The sequence below is a fragment of the Salmo salar genome, chromosome ssa20, assembly GCF_905237065.1.
Source record: "Salmo salar chromosome ssa20, Ssal_v3.1, whole genome shotgun sequence".
Taxonomy (NCBI): domain Eukaryota; kingdom Metazoa; phylum Chordata; class Actinopteri; order Salmoniformes; family Salmonidae; genus Salmo; species Salmo salar.
This window is the reverse complement of record NC_059461.1, coordinates 55,197,619-55,219,338: the sequence shown is the minus strand read 5'-3', so window position 1 is coordinate 55,219,338 and position 21,720 is coordinate 55,197,619. Positions and strand designations below refer to the sequence as shown.

At 45.6% G+C, this 21,720-nt stretch overlaps 2 protein-coding genes across 4 annotated transcripts; one reads left to right on the top strand and one right to left on the bottom strand.

Annotated features, from left to right (window-relative positions):
• The first annotated feature begins 528 nt into the window (after window positions 1–528).
• Window positions 529–8,343, top strand: slc5a2 (solute carrier family 5 member 2). Its single transcript, NM_001140069.1, is given in 15 exon segments — window positions 529–789; window positions 1,004–1,075; window positions 1,422–1,526; window positions 1,649–1,708; window positions 1,804–1,908; window positions 2,336–2,441; window positions 2,991–3,071; window positions 5,443–5,672; window positions 5,923–6,058; window positions 6,249–6,356; window positions 6,482–6,632; window positions 6,765–6,933; window positions 7,247–7,462; window positions 7,667–7,802; window positions 8,005–8,343. Coding segments are annotated over 15 exon segments (2,004 nt in total). The 5' UTR covers window positions 529–678; the 3' UTR covers window positions 8,223–8,343.
• Window positions 8,344–8,854: 511 nt separating this feature from the next.
• LOC106580832 (F-box only protein 46) lies at window positions 8,855–21,473 on the bottom strand. Of its 3 annotated transcripts, none has more exons than XM_014162303.2 (2): window positions 21,048–21,473; window positions 8,855–12,307 (listed from the first exon to the last, which is right to left on the bottom strand). In XM_014162303.2, the coding sequence occupies exon 2, from the start codon at window positions 12,189–12,191 to the stop codon at window positions 10,152–10,154; it is 2,040 nt and encodes a 679-aa protein (XP_014017778.2). In that variant the 5' UTR covers window positions 12,192–12,307; window positions 21,048–21,473; the 3' UTR covers window positions 8,855–10,151. The 3 variants fall into 3 exon arrangements, with proteins under 3 accessions (XP_014017778.2, XP_014017780.2, XP_014017779.2); XM_014162305.2 differs by lacking the exon at window positions 21,048–21,473 and adding an exon at window positions 19,220–19,638; XM_014162304.2 differs by lacking the exon at window positions 21,048–21,473 and adding an exon at window positions 14,020–14,138.
• Between the last annotated feature and the right edge of the window lie 247 nt (window positions 21,474–21,720).

Genomic DNA, 21,720 nt, shown 5'->3' with positions numbered 1-21,720 from the left:
ATTCTCCTGTTTTACAATGTTCCTCTCTGGGCTATGACAACAGGTCCATCGGTCCGTTTGTCATTCTGTTATTTTGTGTATGTTACTAAAAGAGAAGAAATCATTAACCAGAGTCACATTTAGAATGGACGGTCTCGTAGTCTCGCTCAACACATTTCCAGCAGGGTCTTTGTAGTGGTGGGGGTGAAGCCTTTGGTCAGAGACCGATATGACAGCAGATGTGGTCTTTGTTCTTGCTTTAGGCACATTTTGGGTCACGGTAAACCAAATGTTGACACCTGTAACAATTGAATTAAGTTACCAATATAACCATTTTCACATGGAAGAGAAAATCAAGTTTGTTTGACATGTTACGATAGAAGGTTGGACTGAACTAATGGATTTTTTTACTAGAACTCAGCCGTGTGTGTAAGTGAAGAGGCTAGGCGTTAATTATTACTGTCATTAATAAACACCTGAGTCAGTCTTTTTCTGGCGACCAAAGGTCTTACTGACCATCCACTCTGACCATTCTCTCCTTTCCTTCACCTGGCCTTTCTCTTATCGGACGTTAGGAAGGGAGCCCTCTATTTAATAGACACTTGTATTATCATTATCCTTTCCTCCAAGTCCTGGACTGATACCCTTTGGTTTGACATTATTAGGGCCGTTGACGCCGTTCTTCATTTTTGTTGAGAAATGGAGAATCCCACGTCTGAGACCACACCGGCGACGAGGACCATTAATAATCTAGCTGATATCTTGGTCATAATCGGCTACTTCATTCTGGTCATTGGCGTGGGCGTCTGGGTTCGTAGTTACACCTATCTGTATATCTGTCTGTAGCCTACATAGTTTTAAGTTATACATGACTCTCCATGTATAATTGATCATAATGATGTTATGTCAAACTGGGTATTTGTATAGGTCATATTCCACTTATTGACATGTACAATACAGTAGAGTACGTCATGAGGTAAACCACTGTTTAGGGATTACATCCAGTGAATGTCCTGTCTTCCAGTCTATGTTCCGGACCAACCGTGGAACTGTGGGAGGCTACTTTTTGGCAGGACGGACCATGACATGGTGGCCAGTGAGTTCAACTTGACCTTTAACCCCTTTGACAACTCTTGTATTTTAACTAACCCTTTGGGTCTCTGCTTCCACTAGTTTTTGCTTCCAGTCACCTTTCCTGTTTTGCCCAGTCCCGTTGTATACATTACAGCCTGTATGTGTGTTCAAGGACAATTCCACTCAAAAGCTATCTTTTGGTATTTGTTTAATTAGTCCACTGTTGATACAGTCCCAATATGTTTTGCATGTCAACAGTCAAGTTTTCAAGATATAGGATATTCCAGAAGCAAAGCGTCACATGCCACATCATGACGATGTGTTTCTCCTTGAACAGTTCTCCCCCGTGTCTCTCTCTCTCTCTCTAGGTTGGAGCATCACTGTTTGCCAGTAATATTGGTAGTGGTCACTTTGTGGGCCTTGCTGGTACCGGAGCAGCAAGTGGAATTGCTGTGGGGGGGTTTGAGTGGAATGTAAGTATAATTTGCCCCCTTAAAATAAGTTATGACATGTTATTAGAGAGTTTTGTTTTGTAAAATGTGCTGATCAGGAAATTGAGATTCTTCTGACATTGGAGCCCTCTTTCTCTACCCAGGCCTTGTTTATCGTGCTCCTATTGGGCTGGCTGTTTGTCCCCGTCTACCTCACAGCGGGGGTAAGTTACACAAGACCATTATATGCCAGCTAACATGGCATACTGCAGAGATTTGTGCCCATTTGTCTGTAATTTCTGCATTTCCCATTGCTTAGGTAATTACAATGCCTCAGTACCTGAAGAAGAGGTTTGGGGGAACTAGGATCAGTCTGTACCTCTCCGTCATCTCTCTGTTCCTCTACATCTTCACCAAAATCTCTGTGAGTCTAGGACAGGGCTCCCCAACCTTGTTCGTGGAGAGCTACCGTCCTGTAGGTTTTCGCTCCAACCCTAATCTAGCACACCTGATTCTAATGATTAGCTGGTTGATAAACTGAATCAGGTTAGTTACATCTGGGGTTGGAGCGAAAACCCAAAGGAGGGTGGCTCTCCAGGAACAGGGTTGGATTTAAATCCTACAGGAGGGTAGCTCTCCAGGAACAGGGTTGGAGAGCCCTGGTCTAGGACAGCACTATGGGGCACTGTTTGTAACATGCTAGAAACGTCCCCCACAGTCCTTCATCATTACATTTTCTTCAATATTGATTGTATCTGTGGTATTGCTAAGACTCCTGAGTTCTGTACGTTTTATTGCGGTATAAACATACCTGTGGACCAGTCTGTCTGTCTCCTCATCTCTCTCTCCAGGTGGACATGTTCTCTGGGGCTGTGTTCATCCAGCAGGCTCTAGGCTGGAACATCTATGTGGCTGTGATAGCCCTGCTCTCCATCACAGCTCTGTACACAGTCACAGGTCTGTTTGATCAAATTATGCACAAAACTCTTTCATTACTTGTTGAAGAAAAGGCTGTCCGCGATTAAAGAGAGGTCATGATTGGAAAAGATGACCCATAGGGAAAAAACAGAGCCTCGGGCATTTTGTCTGTTAACCTCAGCCCAAAGTGTGTGTAGGGTCATCTAGAGGTGAATAGATAATCATTGTATTGTGTGTGTGTATCCTAGAGGAATGTTTCCCAACTCCGAGTTTGGGAAACACTGTCCTAGATGACCTCAGTGGTTTGTTCATTAACTGGGTTATTGTTGCCTAGTCACCTTACCCCAATACATATCTACCTCTATCACTCCAGTATCCCTGCACATGTAAATATGCTATTGGAACTTATGCTTACTTATTTACTTTATTGTGCATTTCTTATTCTACTTTCTTGTGTTTTTTTCCTAGTAATACATTGTTATTGATTATTGCATTGTTGTGTTTTGAGTTGTCAAGAAAGGCATTTCACTGTACTTGACACTGAAACTTGAAACGTATTAATCTGTGGTGATCTGTTTTGCTCACTAGGGGGCCTAGCTGCTCTGATGTACACAGACACCGTCCAGACATTTGTCATCATCGCTGGCGCCTTCAGCCTCACAGGTTTCGGTAGGTTCAGAGTCCTGTGTCCAGAGTGCCACACATTCCATCTTGTTGACTCCACTTGTTACTCAACGCATGACGGAGTAAAAAACAGCAAACGTTCGCTCACACCAAAAAACTAAAAGAATTGATAACAAGCAGTCAAAACTTGTACAAAGTGACATCAATCGGTGCTTAAATGTCCTTTTTGTTTATGCATTCATGTGTATATACGGTGCATTCGGAAAGTATTCAGACCCCTTGACTTGGTCCACATTTTGTAACTTTACAGCCTTTTTCTAAAATTGATTAAATAAATAGTTTCCCCCCCCATTTACATAAGTATTCAGACCCTTTCCTCAGTACTTTGTTGAAGCACCTTTGGCAGCGATTGCAGCCTTGAGTCTTCTTGGGTATGACGCTACAAGCTTGGCACACCTGTATTTGGGGAGTTTCTCCCATTCTTCTCTGCAGATCCTCTCAAGCTCTGTCAGGTTGGATGAGGAGCGTCGCTGCACAGCTATTTTAAGGTCTCTCCAGAGATATTTAAGTCCGGGCTCTGGCTGGGCCACTCAAGGACATTCAGAGACTTGTCCCGAAGCCACTTCTGCGTTGTCTTGGCTGTGTGCTTAGGGTCATTGTCCTGTTGGAAGGTGAACCTCCGCTCCAGTCTGAGGTCCTGAGAGCTCTGGAACAGGTTTTCATCAATGATCTCTTTGTACTTTGCTTCGTTCATCGTTCCCTCGATCCTGACTAGTCTCCCAGTCCCTGCTGCTGAAAAACATCCCCACAGCATAATGCTGCTACCACCATGCTTCACCGTAGGGATGGTGCCAGGTTTACTCCAGACATGATGCTTGACATTCAGGCCAAAGAGTTCAATCTTGGTTTTATCAGACCAGAGAATCTTATTTCTCATGGTCTGAGAGTCCTTTAGGTGCCTTTTGGCAAACAGCAACTGTCATGTGCCTTTTACTGAGGATTGGCTTCCGTCTGGCCACTTTACCATGAAGGCCTGATTGGTGGAGTGCTGCAGAGATGGTTGTACTTCTGGAAAGTTTTCCCATCTCAGAGGAACTCTGGAGCTCTGTCCGAGTGACCATCGGGTTCTTGGTCACCTCCCTGACCAAGGCCCTTCTCCCCCAATTGCTCAGTTTAGCCGGGGGGCCAGCTCTAGGACAAGTCTTGGTGGTTCCAAACTTCTTCCATTTAAGAATGATGGAGGCCACTGTGTTCTTGGGAACCTTCAATGCTGCAGAAATGTTTTAGTATAGTTCCCCAGATCTGTGCCTCGACACAATCCTGTCTCGGAACTCTACGGACAATTCCTTCGACCACATGGCTTGGTATTTGCTCGGACATGCACTGTCAACTGTGGGACCTTATATAGACAGGTGTGTGCCTTTCCAAATCATGTCCAATCAATTACATTTACCACAGGGGGACTCCAATCAAGTTGTAGACACATCTCAACGGTGATCAATTGAAACAGGATGCACCTGAGCTCAATTTCGAGTCTCGTAGCAAAGGGTCTGAATACTTATGTAAATGAGGTATTTCTGTTTTTTATTTAATGCATTTGCAAAAATGTCTAAAAACCGGTTTTTGCTTTGTCATTATGGGGTATTGTATGTAGAGTGATGAGGAACATATTTTATTTAATTCATTTTAGAATAAGGCTGTAACGTAACAAAATGTGGAAAAAGGGAAGGGGTCTGAATACTTTCTGAAAGAACTGTAAACTAACTGATACCAATGATGTACAGATGATGTCATGTATTATAGATACTGTACCTCCAAATTAAATACTTTACCATGTTTTAGTTATGACTGCATTTAGTGTCTCAAAACACTATTTCAGTGGTCCACAGTGTGACTTTTAAAATGTGTATTTTGTATTGTCAACTATTGTATCATTGTGAAGTGACAACTGACTCAACTGGTCATGTTCAATTAGCTGCCGTGTCTACTGAATCTGTTAGTGCACTCACTCACTCACTCATTCACTCACTCACTCACTCACTCACTCACTCACTCACTCACTCACTCACTCACTCACTCACTCACTCACTCACTCACTCACTCACTCACTCACTCACTCACTTCCTCAGTCACTCACTCCTTCATCCAACCTCCCTCTCTCATCCACCACCCACTCCTTCATACAACCTCCCTCTCTCATCCACCACCCACTCCTTCATCCAACCTCCCTCTCTCATCCACCACCCACTCCTTCATCCAACCTCCCTCTCTCATCCACCACCACCTTTAGTAAACCACTTCCTTGACCTATCCACACTGTAGACCCACTATAGATCTCCCAGTCCACTCCTCCTGACCTCTGCTCCCTATGTGACATTATGTGTGTGTCCCTCTTCCTTTCTCATCCTGTCCTCAGCCTTCTTTGAGGTGGGGGGCTACAACGCTCTGCTGGAGAAGTACAGGTTAGCACTGCCCTCCAAGAACCAGTCCCTGGAGCCCCAGCGCTACAACATCTCCCCCCAGTGCTTCACCCCCCGCGACGACGCCTTCCAGCTGCTCAGGGACCCCGTGACCGGGGACCTGCCCTGGCCGGGGGTCCTCTTTGGCATCGCCATTGTGGGCGGCTGGTATTGGTGCACCGACCAGGTAAATAAGCTCATAGGAACACAGTGGATGGAATTCATATGTGGGTTTATTTCACAGTGCATTTAGATGTAGATGACCCATTCAAAACTGCACATTGCTGACTGAATCTAATTTGACATAATGTTGATGTCTGCTCTGCTCATTCTGTTGCTATGGTGAGAGATACTTAAATTTGATGGATGTGAAACAACATGGATCAGATGGGACGATTAAATCGTTGGTTGAGTTGATCTGGTATCTGTGTGTATAGGTGATCGTGCAGCGCTGCCTGGCGGCCCGCAGTCTGACCCATGTGAAGGCGGGCTGCATCATGTGTGGATACCTGAAACTGCTCCCCATGTTCCTTATGGTGTTCCCCGGAATGATCAGCCGCGTGCTCTTCCCAGGTGAGTTCCCAAAAATATGCCATCATAGGATTGACACAGAGTTGAGTGGAGAGTTTCATGAACAGGGAAACAAGCACACAGCAAAAGAGTCAGTAAAATACCTTTTTTACCCTGAATATGTGTGTGTGGTGTTCCCTCTCTTTTCCTCCTGTCATTATGGTAACAGAGCCTGTCTTCTCTCTGTTGACAGATGAGGTGGGTTGTGTGGTGCCAGAGGTGTGTAAGAAGGTGTGTGGGACGGAGGTGGGCTGCTCCAACATCGCCTACCCCAAACTGGTGGTCTCTGTCATGCCCAATGGTGAGAAGTCTCTTTCCTCTGCTGAACTTGTTGCTCAGATCTGGGTGACACTTTTACCGTATTATATATATATATTTTACACACAGAATTTGTCTCTCCCCCCATCTCCTCTCCCTCTCCCCCAGGTCTGAGGGGCCTGATGCTGGCGGTCATGCTGGCGGCCCTGATGAGCTCCCTGGCTTCCATCTTCAACAGCAGCAGCACCCTGTTCACCATGGACATCTGGACCCGCTTCAGACCGCAGGCCAGAGAGAGCGAGCTCATGGTCGTTGGCAGGTCTGGGCCTTTTTTCACTTGGTTTACATAGAAAAACTTGGTTTAGGTAGAAAAGTTCAGCTGTCCCAGACCATTTGCTGGAGTAGGTCAATAAAATGTCTGCCTCTCACTGACTCCGTCTCTCCCTCTCAGAGTGTGGGTCCTCGTCATCGTAGCCGTCAGTATCTGCTGGATCCCTGTGGTCCAGGCGGCCCAGAGCGGTCAGCTGTTTGACTACATCCAATCAGTGACCAGCTACCTGGCCCCGCCTATCGCCTCAGTCTTCTTCCTGGCTGTGTTTGTGAAGAGGGTCAATGAGCAGGTGAGGTCAGAGGGTGTGTTGTGTTCTAGTTACATTGTTGTGAGAGGGACGACATAGGAAAAGCATTGGCAATGTAACCTATGAATGTGAGAGAGACATCTGGGCCCTTATTCACAAGGCATCTCAAGGTAGGACTGCCGATCTAGGATCAGGTCCCCCCCGTTCATATAACCTTATTCATTACGATCTAAAATGCCAAACTGATTCTACATCAGCACTCTTACTTTGAGACTCTTTGTGAATACAGACCCAGACATATACCACTGGATGAACTTTTCCTTCCGTTTACTTTGGTACTACATTTTTATTTCAGGGGGCGTTTTGGGGCCTGATGGGGGGCCTAGCTATGGGGCTGTGCCGTATGGGGCCAGAGTTTTGGTTTGGCTCAGGCAGCTGCCTGTTCCCCTCAAACTGCCCTACTCTGGTGTGTGGGGTCCATTACCTCTACTTCGCTGTGCTGCTCTTCTTCTGCACCTCCATCCTGGTGCTGCTGGTCAGCTACTGTACACCGGCCATAGATGACAAACATGTGAGTGCTCGTAGGCAGAATAGACAGTGTGCCTCAACTGTTTTATCAAATGCCTGCATCCATTAGATATTATTAATGCAAGGGAATCTTACCCATTATAATGAGAATTTACTAGAAACACAGAGACGAATAAACCGACGGTGGTATGCATCTACCCATGTAATGCTCTGTGAGTGATTTCTGATAGAACTGCTCTTCTCCTAGCTCCACCGTCTTGTGTTCAGCCTCCGCCACTCCAAGGAAGAGAGGGATGACCTTGACTGGAAGCAGGAAGTGAAGGGGAGGATAGCACGCAGGGAGGCAGAGGAGAAAAGCAGAGACAAGTCTGAGGACAGCCCAGGTATGAGAGAACATACTTCCACTTTGGTGTCAACGCCCCCCACCACTACAGTAGTGCAGATCAAATCCATGATGCGTTGTGGGTAAATTGGGACTGACTGATCTACGATTAGTTTATTTATTATGCGAAAGGATTTGTAGATTGTCTTGACTCGCCTGCAATGTCTAACAAGCCCATAATCTTGTTTTATTTCCTTTGTTAGTGGATGCTGAAGAACCCAAACCAGGTATCTGTCGTCTCGTTGGCTGGTTCTGTGGCGTCAGCGGCACTCAGGTCCCAGAGCTCACAGAGGAGGAGGTTACTGAGGCATCCAAAGAGCTGCCTGACATTAGTGAGGAGCCCTTCTGGAAGCATATTGTTGATGCTAATGCCCTGGTTATGATGGCTGTGGCAGTCTTCCTGTGGGGTTACTATGCATGAGGGGGCTAGGGACCATTGATAAAGTGCACTTTCGGTCATTCTCACTAGATTTTGAATTAAACCAAAAGTGTATGTCATTCAATGGACACATCTATTCATGAAAATAAAGTAGTTCTGTGTAGCCCCTTTCTTGAAATATTATCATCGTTATGAAATTGGGTATAACCAATAATCCACACTCCTATGCTAAACCTGGATATTAGCACACATCTCTCCCCTCGTGGCCATTGCACATATCAAGCGTCACCATCTTGCGTCAACTAGAGTCATGTGGAGGACAAATGGTTTGCAAATCATTTCTAATCTATAAATAAGCAAAAGTAAATCAATATATGTTCAATAACCCCTAGACCAGGGGTGGGCAATTCCAGTCCTCCAGGGCCTGCTTGGTGTAACAGTTTTGCCCCAGCTAACACACCTGACTCCAATAATCACCTAATTATGATCGTCAGTTTAGAAAGCAATTTGATTAAATCAGCTGTGTTTGCTAGGGATGGAGAAAAAGAGTGACAATCAGGCCCCCAAGGACTGGAGATGCCCACCCCTGGCCTAGCCTGTAGCAACTTCTCTATCAAAATAAACATGTTACCAACACAGGTCATCATGCAGAAGGAAACATGTCAAGGGTAAAATTCCAGTTTTAATCATTTCTGTTTATTTGAGAAGCACATTCCCATTAGCATTGTACAACTGAAACCTACAGTGGTCTCCCCTACCCAGTCAGAGGGGTCAAGTGAACAAAGTTCTCTATACTGTATTTGTCAAGGTTTTGCAGATTTAGGGATTGTGAGCAGGACCAGTGGGGTTAAGGCTGGAAGCTGGTGTAGAGAGCTCTATGGTCCGTGTTTCTTTTCACCCGCATTGACGCAAACGACGGCTTTGGCAAAGACTGCCCTCTGCCGACTAGCAGGTTGGGTCTGGGGGTTAGTGGGGATCGGCAATTTTTTTTTTTTTTTAAAACAATAAAAAAAAAAAAAAAGGTTAAGGGAGGGAGAACAGTCAAAAAAAAAAAATGAAAAAACTGGAAATAACAGCAAACATTCGCTCACACCAAAAAACTAAAAGAATTGATAACAAGCAGTCAAAACTTGTACAAAGTGACATCAAATTGCCTTCTCTTGCCCCACACTGTTAGTCTCATTCATTAAAGGCCCAGTGCAGTCAAAAACGTGACTTGCCTGTGTTGTACATACATTTTCACACTATGCGGTTGGAATTATACTGTGCAATTGTGAAGATGCCCTTTTAGTGTAAGAGCTGTTTAAAAACACAGTCTGAAATTTTGGTGATGTATTTTTGGCCTGCCCGGTGACAACGGGTAGTACATTTGTTAATAGACCAATAAGAAAGAGTTCCAAACCTCTCTGCCAATAACAGTTTTCCCCTCCCGAGCAGACCAGTCCCATACAGTCCTATCAAAAATTGTTGCTTGAGAATTTGCTCTTTACCAAGATGATATTTTTGTTTCATTTTGACCATTTTAATTGAAACAATTACAGTAAGGTACTTAATTGTTACCTAGAAATTATTTGATAGAGATAAAAACAGCTGCATTGGACCTTTAAACTTTCACAGACTCCCTCTGTGAGCCAGCCAGTCAGTCCTCAGTGGCTGACCCTATGGTCAGTAAAGTTGAGGTCAGCTTTAGCATTGACAGCACGGCTAGGACGCGACTGTCAGTTGACCAATAGGCAGAAACGTTGAGCATCAGGCCCCATGCAGCACCATACCATACCACGAGCATGGGCCCACTCATCATGAGTCCAGTTTTCACATGTACTAACATCCGAGTAGGGAGCTAGTCGACTGCTAAGAACAAGGTGATAACGATCAGAGAGCTGACAACCCAGGAGAGAACCCTGGTCTTTAGTTCAGCACCAGGGCCAGTGGGGTCTAGAGGGAGTAAGAGGGGTGCTGGGGATGGCCCCTTTACCTCCCGTCCTCCCTCTTAGCGCGGGTCTGCACCAGCTCGCAGGGCTGCAGTACCCAGTTGTTGTCGTGCAGCCCCACGCGGCAGCCCGGTGTGTCCTTGTCTGTGCGCCGGCAGCACATCCAATAGGAGCGTCCATAAGGCAGGTCGTGGTGGTAAGGTTTGGGGTGCCAGCGGCAGAGAGACACATCACCCCGTTCGTACTGCCGCTTGCACTGCTTGCAGGGGTCGTCGCGGTACAGCGGGTCCTGGTTCCAGCGCGAGTCGGTGGCGGGCACACCGTACGTCTCAATCAGAACCTTGAAGTCGTAGCAGGTGCACTTGAGGGCGGCCAGCGAGCGGGTGGGCAGGTAGCTGAAGATGTTGACCATGATGTGGTCGGGCAGTAGCAGCATGTACTGACGAGGCTCCAGCAGCCGCTGGATCTGGAAGCGGATCTCCAGGAAGTCGTGAGAGACGTGGCGGTAGAGACGGCACAGGGAGGGGTCCGAGCAGTCCTCCACACCGGCCAGGGGGGAGTCCGGCCGGTCAGCAGCATCCCCAGCAGGATTGTTGTTATTGGTGCAGTCCAAAGAGCACATTCCATTGCTGCTGCCGGTGCCACTGTCCTCGTCAAACCCTCTCTGGGGCTGCAGGAAGAACAGCTGGCCTGGAGGGGGGTCCTCTGAGCTGTCGGCCACACTGGGCATGGCGAAACACACAGTCTCCTCTTGCACATTCTCTGTGCTGTCCTTGCCATAGAACACACACTGGTCTACAGCACCTGTGACCACCACCTCCACGTGGAAGCCAGTCACCCTCTCCCGGGCCACAGGCTTCTGCTCCCCAGAGCCGAGCTCCTGGCTGGGGTCCGGGCTGCTGGAGGCTGGCCGGTCCGTATGGCCCTCCCCATGGGGGTCAGCTTTTGGAGAGCCGGACAGCAGGAGGCTGGGGTCACGTGACGAGGGGCTGACCAGCTGGTAGAGATCACAGGTGATCTTCTCGTTGGCCCGGGCCCCCGCCTGGCCCCCTCCTCCCCCACAGCTCATGAACATGCAGCGGGGCCTGCCTGCGGGCTCTGACTGCGAGCCAGGATCTAGGCTGGACACCCGGAAGGCAATCCTCACTTCACCTCGGCCGTGGGTGGGCCCAGAGTCCCCGCTCCGCTCCCTCTCCCTGGGCGAGTCCAGGCCCGACACGGGCCTCAGTGTGTTCTCCAGGAGCTGATGTTGGGACTCAAAGTGGGCTATGGCCTTAGCCACACGCCGCGACTCCTGCTGCTCCTCCTCCTCCTCCAGGACACCGTGTGGGGGGTGCGGGGGGTCAGGGCTCTCTGACAGGAACACCATGGGGCTGGGGTCGGAGACTGTGCCCTGCAGGAGCGTGTGTTCGGGGTGTTCTGTGGCGGTCTGTCCCTGGGTCACCATGCCCTGCAAGGCCATGGCTGTACGCTGCTCTACCAGGGCCACCATCTCAGCAACGGACAGCAGGTCAGTCTCGCACACTCCCGGGATGTCCTCTGGGGTGGAGGCTTCTGGGGGCGGGGTGGTGGGGATAATGTTGGTCTGGGCCCGGGCGGGGGGGTCATAGGAGGAGCAGCGCCGCCTGCGCTTGGCCTTAGTGCAGTCCGTGGCCCAGTTCCCTTTCACCTTTATGGCGCTGGGTCGAGGGAGGCCCACCCCACTGAACTGGTGGGCCACGAAGAAGGCAATCTTCTCCTTGGTGTTGCCCGGCTTGATGACATACCAGGTGTCCAGCAGCACCCTCCCATCCTCCATCTGAGTGGCGCCAGAAGGGGTGGAGGGAGCCTGCAGTGCCGAGGCCGGGTCGGCGTCTGGGGGACTGTTCTCGGAGCCGGCATCCTCCTCTTCCTTCTCCTCCTCCTCCTCCTGGCCATCCACGCTTCCCCCGACCTCCAGCGACGTGCGCCCCGCAGTGTCAGCCTTGCAGAGGAAGGGGGCTACCCCACTGCCCCCCGTACCGCGGGGCTTGTTCTGGGAGTAGGTGCCAAAGGGGCGTGGGCACCACAGTCGGATGTGGGAGAAGGTGTCTCGGTCCATCACGGGCCAGAGGGAAGCATATCGGCGGCGTCTAGGCTGGGCATCTGCTGTGCACCACACCACTCATTCTCTCTGTGCGAGCCAGCAGGCACCGTCACGGGAAGAGGGCATACAATCTGTAGGGAGAGAGAGGAATTTTATTACAGGAGCACTATTACAATATTCACCATCATAGGTCATCTAGCTGGGGGAGACAAACATGAGTAATGTCATTTCATCAAATTTAATTAATTACACATCTAAAAATGTAATTGGAGGGAGAATTTCTTCCCATGCATTCTACATGTTGCATTAGTATTAAGTCCCTAAAAATGACCTCATCTAATTGTGTGACATGCCGATTCAGAAGCAACCACTATGGAAGGTTATTTCAACTCCTAGCCATTCAATACAATACAGCAAGAGCACAGCAAATGATAGGCAAATCAGCTCCTAGCCTCTTGGTGGTTCAGAAACAAAGGTCACAGTGCACAAGTCAGGAAAACTCATGCTTTCAGACAGCCTCAACAGCGAAACTCAATTAGTCATTACATACGCTCACTGTAATATAAATTCTCTCGCCTTGAAGGTTTTCAATCTAATTAAAGGCTTCCATTTCGGGGCCTTGTGTCTGGGGCAGATGAAGGGAGATATAAAAGGAGGGGATGAGGGGAAGAAAATGGATTCCCATCCTGACGCTTCAAAGAGGACCTGCCTAATAGGAGGCAAGGAAGGCATATGCCTAACCTATTTTTAGAAAGGGAGAGTAGTGGAGTTGATGTTGAGAGTAAAGGACCTTGGCTGCGGCCTGCAGGAAAACCGTTTACGAAGGGTGCCCGTGCCATTTCATGTTACCAGGCCAAAAATGTGGCACTGGGGGCTTAAGAGGTATAAGTGGCACAAGACTGTTTCAACAAGACATTTAGACCTCTGATGAAGCTGTCTGTTGTTCTTAATATGGTTTTGTAATTTCGTATATTTTATGTGTCTGATGTATGTAGGGCTCATCTGTAAAATACACCCTAGTCTCAGTATGACTTCCCTGTCAAAAATAAAATAGTATAAAAATGAAGAAAAAAAAATTATTTGTGAGACATGCTGATTCAGAAGCAACCACTATGGAAGGGTGCGAGACTCACTGGATCAAATTTCACCTTCTAGCCGTTCATTACAGCAAGAGCACAGCAAATGATAGGCAAATCAGCGTCTAGGCGGTTCAGAAACCAAGTCGCAGTGCACGTGATATATATCTATATCAGCAATGGGTGTGGCTGAAATGGCCAAATCCACTAATGTGAAGAGGCGTCTACACATACACAGGTGTATAAAAATCGAGCACAACGCCATGCATTCTCCATAGACAAACATTGGCCTTCATGAAGAGCTCAGTGACTTTCAACATGGTACCGTCATAGGATGCCACCTTTTCAAAAAATATCTGCCTTGCTAGAGCTGCCCTGGTCAACTGTAAGTGCTGTTACTGGGAAGTGGAAACGTCTAGGAGCAACAACAGCTCAGCCGCGAAGTGGTAGGCCACACAAGCTCACAGAACGGGACCGCCGAGTGTTGAAGCGCATAAAAATTGACTGGTACTGTTTATATACAGATTACCGGTCAAAAGTTTTATAACACCTACTCACTCAAGATTATTCTTTATTTTTATTATTTTCATCATCATTGTAGAATAATAGCAAAGACATCAAAACTATGAAATAACACATATGGGACCATGTAGTAACCAAAAGTGTTAAACAAATCAAAAATATTATATACATTTGAGATTCTTCAAATAGCCACCCTTTGCCTTGACAGCTTTGCACACTCTTGGCATTCTCTCAACCAGCTTCACCTGGAATGCTTTTCCAACAGTCTTGAAGGAGTTCCCACATATGCTGAGCACTTGGCTGCTTTTCTTCACTCATCCCAAACCATCTCAATTTAGTTGAGGTCGAGGGATTGTGGAGGCCAGGTCATCTGAAGCTGCACTCCATCACTCTCCTTCGTAAAATAGTCCTTACACAGCCTGGAGGTGTGTTGGGTCATTGTCCTGTTGAAAAACAAATGATAGTGGGACTAAGTGCAAACCAGATGGGATGGCAGAATGCTGTGGTAGCCATGCTGGTTAAGTGTGCCTTGAATTCTAAATAAATCCCCAACAGTTTCACCAGCAAAGCACCTCCACACCATCACATACAGAGATCATCCATTCACCCACACCGCATCTCACAAAGACAGTGTTTGGAACCAAAAACCTCCAATTTGGACTCCAGACCAAAAGACAAATTTCCATTGCTCGTGTTTCTTGGCCCAAGCAAGTCTCTTCTTCTTAAATGGTGTCCTTTAGTAGTGATTTCTTTGCAGCAATTTGACCATGAAGGCCTGATTCACAGTCTCCTCTGAACATTTGATGTTGAGATGTGTCTGTTACTTGAACTCTGAAACATTTATTACGACTGCAATTTGCGAGGCTGGTAACTCTAATGAAGGTATCCTCTGCAGCAGAAGTAACTCTGAATCTTCCTTTCTTGTGGTGGTCCTCATGAAAGCCAGTTGTATCATAGCACTTGATGGTTTATGCGACTGCACTTGAAGAAACTTTCAAAGTTCTTGAAATGTTCAGTATTGACTGACATTCATGTCTTAAAGTAATGGACTATCATTTCTCTTTGTTTATTTGAACTGTTCTTGCCATAATATGGACTTTGTCTTGAAGCAAATAGGGTTATCTTCTACCTTGTCACAACACAACTGATTTGCTCAAATGCATTAAGGAAAGAATTTCCACAAATGAACTTAAGGCACACCTGTTAATTGAAATATATTCCAGGTGACTACCTCATGAAGCTGGTTGAGAGAATGCCAAGAGTGTGCGAAGCTGTCAAGGCAAATGGTGACTGAAGAATCTCAAATATATTTTGATTTGTTTAACACTTATGGTTACCACATGATTCCATGAGTTATTTCCTAGTTTGTCTTCACTATTATTATTTCTACAATGTAGAAAACAGTAAAAAAATTAAAATCCTTAAATGAGTAGGTGTCGTAAAACTTTTGACCGGTATTGTATTTATGTACACTACCGTTCAAAAGGTTGGGGTCACTTAGAAATGCAGTTCCCGCTCAGCCCAGTCAAAACTGTTCGCTGCTCTGGCACCCCAATGGTGGAACAAGCTCCCTCACGACGCCAGGACAACGGAGTCAATCACCACCTTCCGTAGACACCCGAAACCCCACCTCTTTAAGGAATACCTGGGATAGGATATAGTAATCCTTCTAGCCTGTAATTGAACCCACAAATGCTGATGCTCCAGATACTCAACTAGTCTAAAGGCCAGTTTTATTGCTTCTATAAATCAGAACAAGTTTTCAGCTGTGCTAACAATTGCAAAAGGGTTTTCTAATGATCAATTAGCCTTTTTAAAATGATAAACTTGGATTAGTTAACACAATGTGCCATTGGAACACAGGAATGATGGTTGCTGATAATGGGCCTCTGTACGCCTATGCAAACTCAGCAAAAAAAGAAACTTTGCTTTTTCAGGACCCTGTCTTTCAAAAATAATTCGTAAATATCCAAATAACTTCACAGATCTTCATTGTAAAGGGTTTAAACACTACTTCCCATGCTTGTTCAATGAGTCGTCATACCGCTCAGGAAGGAGACGTGTTCTGTCTCCTAGAGATGAACATACTTTGGTGCGAAAAGTGCAAATCAATCCCAGAACAAAAGCAAAGGACCTTGTGAAGATGCTGGAGGAAACGTACAAAAGTATCTATATCTACAGTAAAACGAGTCCTATATCAACATAACCTGAAAGGCCGCTCAGCAAGGAAGAAGCCACTGCTCCAAAACCGCCATAAAAAAAGCCAGACTACAGTTTGCAACTGCACATGAGGACAAAGATGGTACTTTTTGGAAAAATGTCCTCTGGTCTGATGAAACAAAAATATAACTGTTTGGCCATAATGACCATCATTATGTTTCGAGGAAAAAGGGGGAGACTTGCAAGCCGAAGAACACCATCCCAACCATGAAGCATGGGGGTGGCAGCATCATGTTGTGGGGGTGCTTCGCTGCAGGATGGACTGGTACCCTTCACAAAATAGATGGCATCATCAGGTAGGAAAATTATGTGGATATATTGAAGCAACATCTCAAGACATCAGTCAGGAAGTTAAAGCTTGGTTGCAAATGGGTCTTCCAAATGGACAATGACCCCAAGCATACTTCCAAAGTTGTGGCAAAAGAGCTTAAGGACAACAAAGTCAAGGTATTGGAGTGGCCATCACAAAGCCCTGACCTCAATCCTATAGAACATTTGTGGGCAGAAATGAAAAAGTGTGTATGAGCAAGGAGGCCTACAAACCTGACTCAGTTATACCAGCTCTGTCAGGAGGAATGGGCCAAAATTCACCCAGCTTATTTGACCCAAGTTAAACAATTTAAAGGAAATGCTACCAAACACTAATTGAGTGCATGTAAACTTCTGACCCACTGGGAATGTGATGAAAGAAATAAAAGTTGAAATAAAATCACTCTACACTATTATTCTGACATTTCATATTCTTAAAATAAAGTGGTGATCCTGACCTAAGACAGGGAATTTTTACTCGGATTAAATGTCAAGAATTGTGAAAAACTGAGTTTAAAATGTATTTGGCTAAGGTGTATGTAAACTTCCGACTTCAACTGTACATACAAAACATAGTAAAATGACTGAACAAGCCCCACTCTTTCCATCCTGTGATCCCAAACAGGTTGAGACAGACAGCACTAGTATAACACTATAGTTTGGCAACTCTTACCAGGCAAACGTAGGTTGATATCTAGCCTATCTATACTTGTCGCCAGTTGAAAGCATGATAATGTGAAATGTGTACCTTCGGCTGAAGAGGAATGTCTGACTAGTCTGCTACACAGGCTGTTTGTGTGTGTGTGTGCGTCAGAGGCCAGAACTACTCCTGGGCTGGTTAAGGGCTTTATAATCACACAGCTCCAGCTAAGAGCCTGCAGATTACTCTCTGTATGAAGTACATCCCAGGGCCACCACCCCACCGATAAAAAGATTGGATGGCGTAACAGGGACAGTGAGCGTCAGTCCATCTTTGTGACTAAAACAGGCACTTCCTGAAGCAGTGAGAGAGAGGCAGTGAGTGGCAGCCAGTGCATGATTGAATGGCTCCAGTCAGATTTCCTCTCTATTGACCAGTATCTATTATTCAGAGCCAGCCAGCCAGCCAACAGTGCTTCAGAAGATGGAAAGATGGAAGAGGGCAAGGGGGGGGGGCAGTCCACTACCAGTCATCCAGAGGCTGGAGTCAGTAGCTTTAATCCATGCTGTAGTCTTCGTTGTCAATTAATAGGCTATACGACGGTTTACCCTGCAATTTAATTAGGAAGTAAGGCGGCCGATGAACAGGTGGTAGTAAAATGCTACGATGGTAATAGATGGCATGCAGTATGCAGTTCTAATGACTGGCCTAGTAGCCTATAGGCTAGCTATTTTACACTTGTCTCCATACCAGGTGTTAAACAAAGCTAAACTCTGCAGGGAGATGTTTAAAGACATCTATACTGGCTTAATATCAGGTAATGAGTAATAACCTGAATATATGAGAAAGTCCACATAAAATATGAGGACATGAGACTAGAAGTCCCTTCCTTGTATTCGAATGATATCCACGGGCCAAAACATGGCCCAGATGTTGCCGACAATCTGTATTCATGAAGACTTCATTCCCCGACAGATGATAACTGCATTATTATTGCAGAGGTTTTTTCGTTTCTCATTTGAAACAATTCCTGCAAATTAAGGCTTGTTTTAATCTTTTTGCATAATCCACCAAATCCTGTCCATGCCCAGCAGTACAGAAATCGCTGAGTGCCGTGCTAGAGGCTCGTCTCTCACTGTCTCCCCAAGTTGTCCGACCTCTGAACTACACACACCAATGCAGGAGGATTCATTCCTCCATCATGACCTCGCTCAAACAATCCAGAGACTTTCTGTTGGAGGAGATTCAGCAGGCTCAACATCATAACACAATGCTCCAGATTAACCAGGGAATGTATAGAAACAAAACAGTTGTCAATTGGCCACATGACAGCCACAGAATAAAATGTCAATTCTAAAACTTGCGTTTCTATCTGGAGCATTCGGAAACATTACGCCCACTAAAATACCACCGTTAGAATAGTCTCAGGCATTGAAGGAATGTTCAGCACTACACCATTCCTATTCTATTACAGAGAAAATGTCATATTGAAAAGACAACTTAGGCACAGTAAGCAGGGAAGGACCTTTCAAACAAAAAAACACTTGTTATTTTTTTCTTCTTCTAATTCCAGGCTGTCCTCAGATAATTCAGACAGCCCCCTCATTCACCTCCAGGGCTATCCTCCCTCTCAGAGGCTATGGGAATGGTGGGCAATGCAGGGAGGTGATAAATGGTGCTCGCCTTGGCTGCGCCTGCAGGGACAATACAGCAGTAGTCCTGCAGCAGGTGAGGCTGATGATACTCGTCTACAAAAACAATGGACTCCCCCCATCCCCGATAAAATGAACCCAGAGTGCCTTCGTCATGAGAAGGTCAGGCAGACAAGCTGGCTATAGAATTGTTTGGTCTGTCTATGATATCTATGGACTCCTTTAAACTATAGCTCTTCATCAGGTTGTTTCTTCCACCACTTGGCTTCAACTAAAAAAATTTAATAAAAAATAGTTCATCAACCCCCTTACTCAAATAGTGTTGGTTGTAAGGGCCAGGACAGTGGTCGCCAAAATGGTGAATTGTTGTTTATCTGTAAACATTGAATACAAACCATGCCAGTACAAAACTGATATACAGGCTATTCTGAGAGGATTTTAGGCTGAACCAAGCAGGCGCATCAATGGATGTTCCCTGGAACTTAACTATTGAATATTTTTGGCGCCAAAGGCTTTACGTTTCAATGCCCCATTGCTCCACTATTCCCATACTTCTGATTCTAAAGTACCAAAGATAAAGATGTATAGGCCTAGTTCTCAGTTGAATAACAGATACCAGCTCACCAACAACATAGGTGCTCATCCTGTAGTTTGATTACTTCTTTAGTCTTTGAGAAAAGATTAACGCCCACAGATGACTTATTTTTGGTCCGGTCCAGACCGGCCTTGATTTGGCACAAATAGACATCCATGATTGGTCCAGATTATGTTTCACAAGTTTTTCAGAGCACAACACAAAAAGTTGAGTACAGTATACTTCAGTACAGCAGAGTAGAATAGAGTTCAGTTGAATACACAGTAAAGCACACTAATGTACTGTGCTGAACTACTAAAATATTTAAGAGCCTTTGAACGGGCTATGAAGTAGGTGCCAGGCGTACAGGTTTGTGTCAAGAACTGCAACGCTGCTGGGTTTTTCAAGCTCAACAGTTCCCTGTGTGCATCAAGAATGGTCCACCACCCAAAGAACATCCAGCCAACTGTGGGAAACATTGGCCAGCATCCATGTGGAACACTTGACACCTTGTAGAGTCCATGCCTGACGAATTGAGGCTGTTCTGAGGGCAAATGTGGAAACAGACATCAATGACTGGCTCAGATTTGGCCCGGTCCAACCAAATGTGGTCTCATTAAAATAGCCAGTGTGTAGAATAATACCCAAATATGCAGAGGTCTATATTGCATATTTCTACATTTGTGTGCCTATTTAGGATACAACACCTTAATATCCATAATGATGCAAGCATTTATGTGTAGTACAGATCAGGGACCTATGATGAAATTCTGTTATCGCAATTCTAAATCCACTTCATACTGTAGTTTAATAACCAAAATACATTTTTAAATAACCAAAATATATCAAGGTGTCATAGCTGACACCCCATTGTTTCTGCAGACATGGTTGAATCTTAATTCAGAGTATATATTTAACAGTGTTTGGAAAACGTGGTCACCTAGCCAATGCTAAATCAAGAAGCTGAAAACTAAATAGACAGAGAAACGTTACTGCACTGAGGAAGTACAGGTGACATTGACTAGCTATAAACAAAGCGCCTTCAGAATTGTAAGGCACATTTCCATTAGGTTGTAACATACAGGTGGTCAGCATGGGTAACCATGATTAGCCAAGGACTAATTATTGACATGCTCATAGGTGTTCATTCAGTTGTCTAACGCTGATCAAATGGTAAGTTGAAATGTGCAAAAATGTCATAATTTTACAAGAATTGCGCAATCTAGCTAGGAATAGGATGAAACAGAAATCCAGCCTGTGTGGTTTAACTATTCTTACAACTACAGTAACGTTAACTAAGTTAACCCCCGAGGTCCGTATTAATAAACCAAGTTGGTTAACTAGCTAACTAATGTGAGCTTACGTTAGTAAAAGTGATTCTCATATAACTAACCTAACTAGCAACTATATGATGTGCAGGCCAAAGAAGTAACGTTAAACACTCATGTTAGCTAGGTAACGTTAGCTATCAAAGCTAGCTAGGTAACGTTAGCTAACCAACATCATTTCTTTGCTGCTAGTTTAGCTTAACGTTAAAAAGTTAACGTTGGCTGGCTAACTAACTAGGCTGAGTTAGCTAGCGCGCTACAGCCCAAAGGCCAACAACAATCGCGTTGTTACATTGATGTTACGAACACTCGCCAAGGCGCGGCTAACTGATAGGCACCAACTGATCGTCTTTGACGAAAATAAAACGAGTTAGCCAACTACGTTAAGGGGTGTAACGTTGTGTGCTGACTAGGCTAACGTTGGTTAGCCAAACAAAATTGCAATGGAACCCATATTGTGTGTTGCTGGCTAACGACGTTGACTAGCTTTTGAATTTAAATACAGCTAAGCTTCGCTAAAGTGAAGTAATTAATGTTTCTGTCATCTTACCTGTAGATCCGCAAGCACTTGACCTGCAACAGTGCTGATGACAGTAACGTTACTAGCAAGCCCCCCCCCCCCGGTCGTAAAACCTGTTTTCCTCTCAACAACCGACCGATGAATCAGATTGAGCAAGGATAGGGGTGCAGGTGACTCGGGTTATCTTTTACTTGTCCATTAGCTAGCTATCTGGCTGCAGAGTACTTTCCAATATCAACCTAATGTTAATATCGAAGCCTACTGTCCGTTTTTCAATTCTACACAACCTATCTATACTGATCCTGTTTCACACTCTTCCTCGTTCATCTGGCTACCTTTTCAGAACTGACACAGGCTGACCTTTACGGTATGTTCTCTGAACAACCAAAATAATCGGAGTCAGAACATCCGTGGAGAGGAAGGCCATCTTGTTGACAGGCAGCTGCATAAGGCCCACAGCCAATAGCAAGGCAGAGTCGATGGTGTGCCCATATATGGCATATATGGCCCCACTCACCCCCCTTCTTAGGTCTCACTCCTCCGCATCTCTCTCAATTCAATTCAATTCAATTTAAGGGGCTTTATTGGCATGGGAAACATATTATAATGAAACCGGCAGGGAGCAGGCCTCGAACCCTCGACCTTCTAGCCCGAAGTCCAGCGTGCTATCGACTGTGCCCCAAAAGCATGCTCAAGCGGCAGA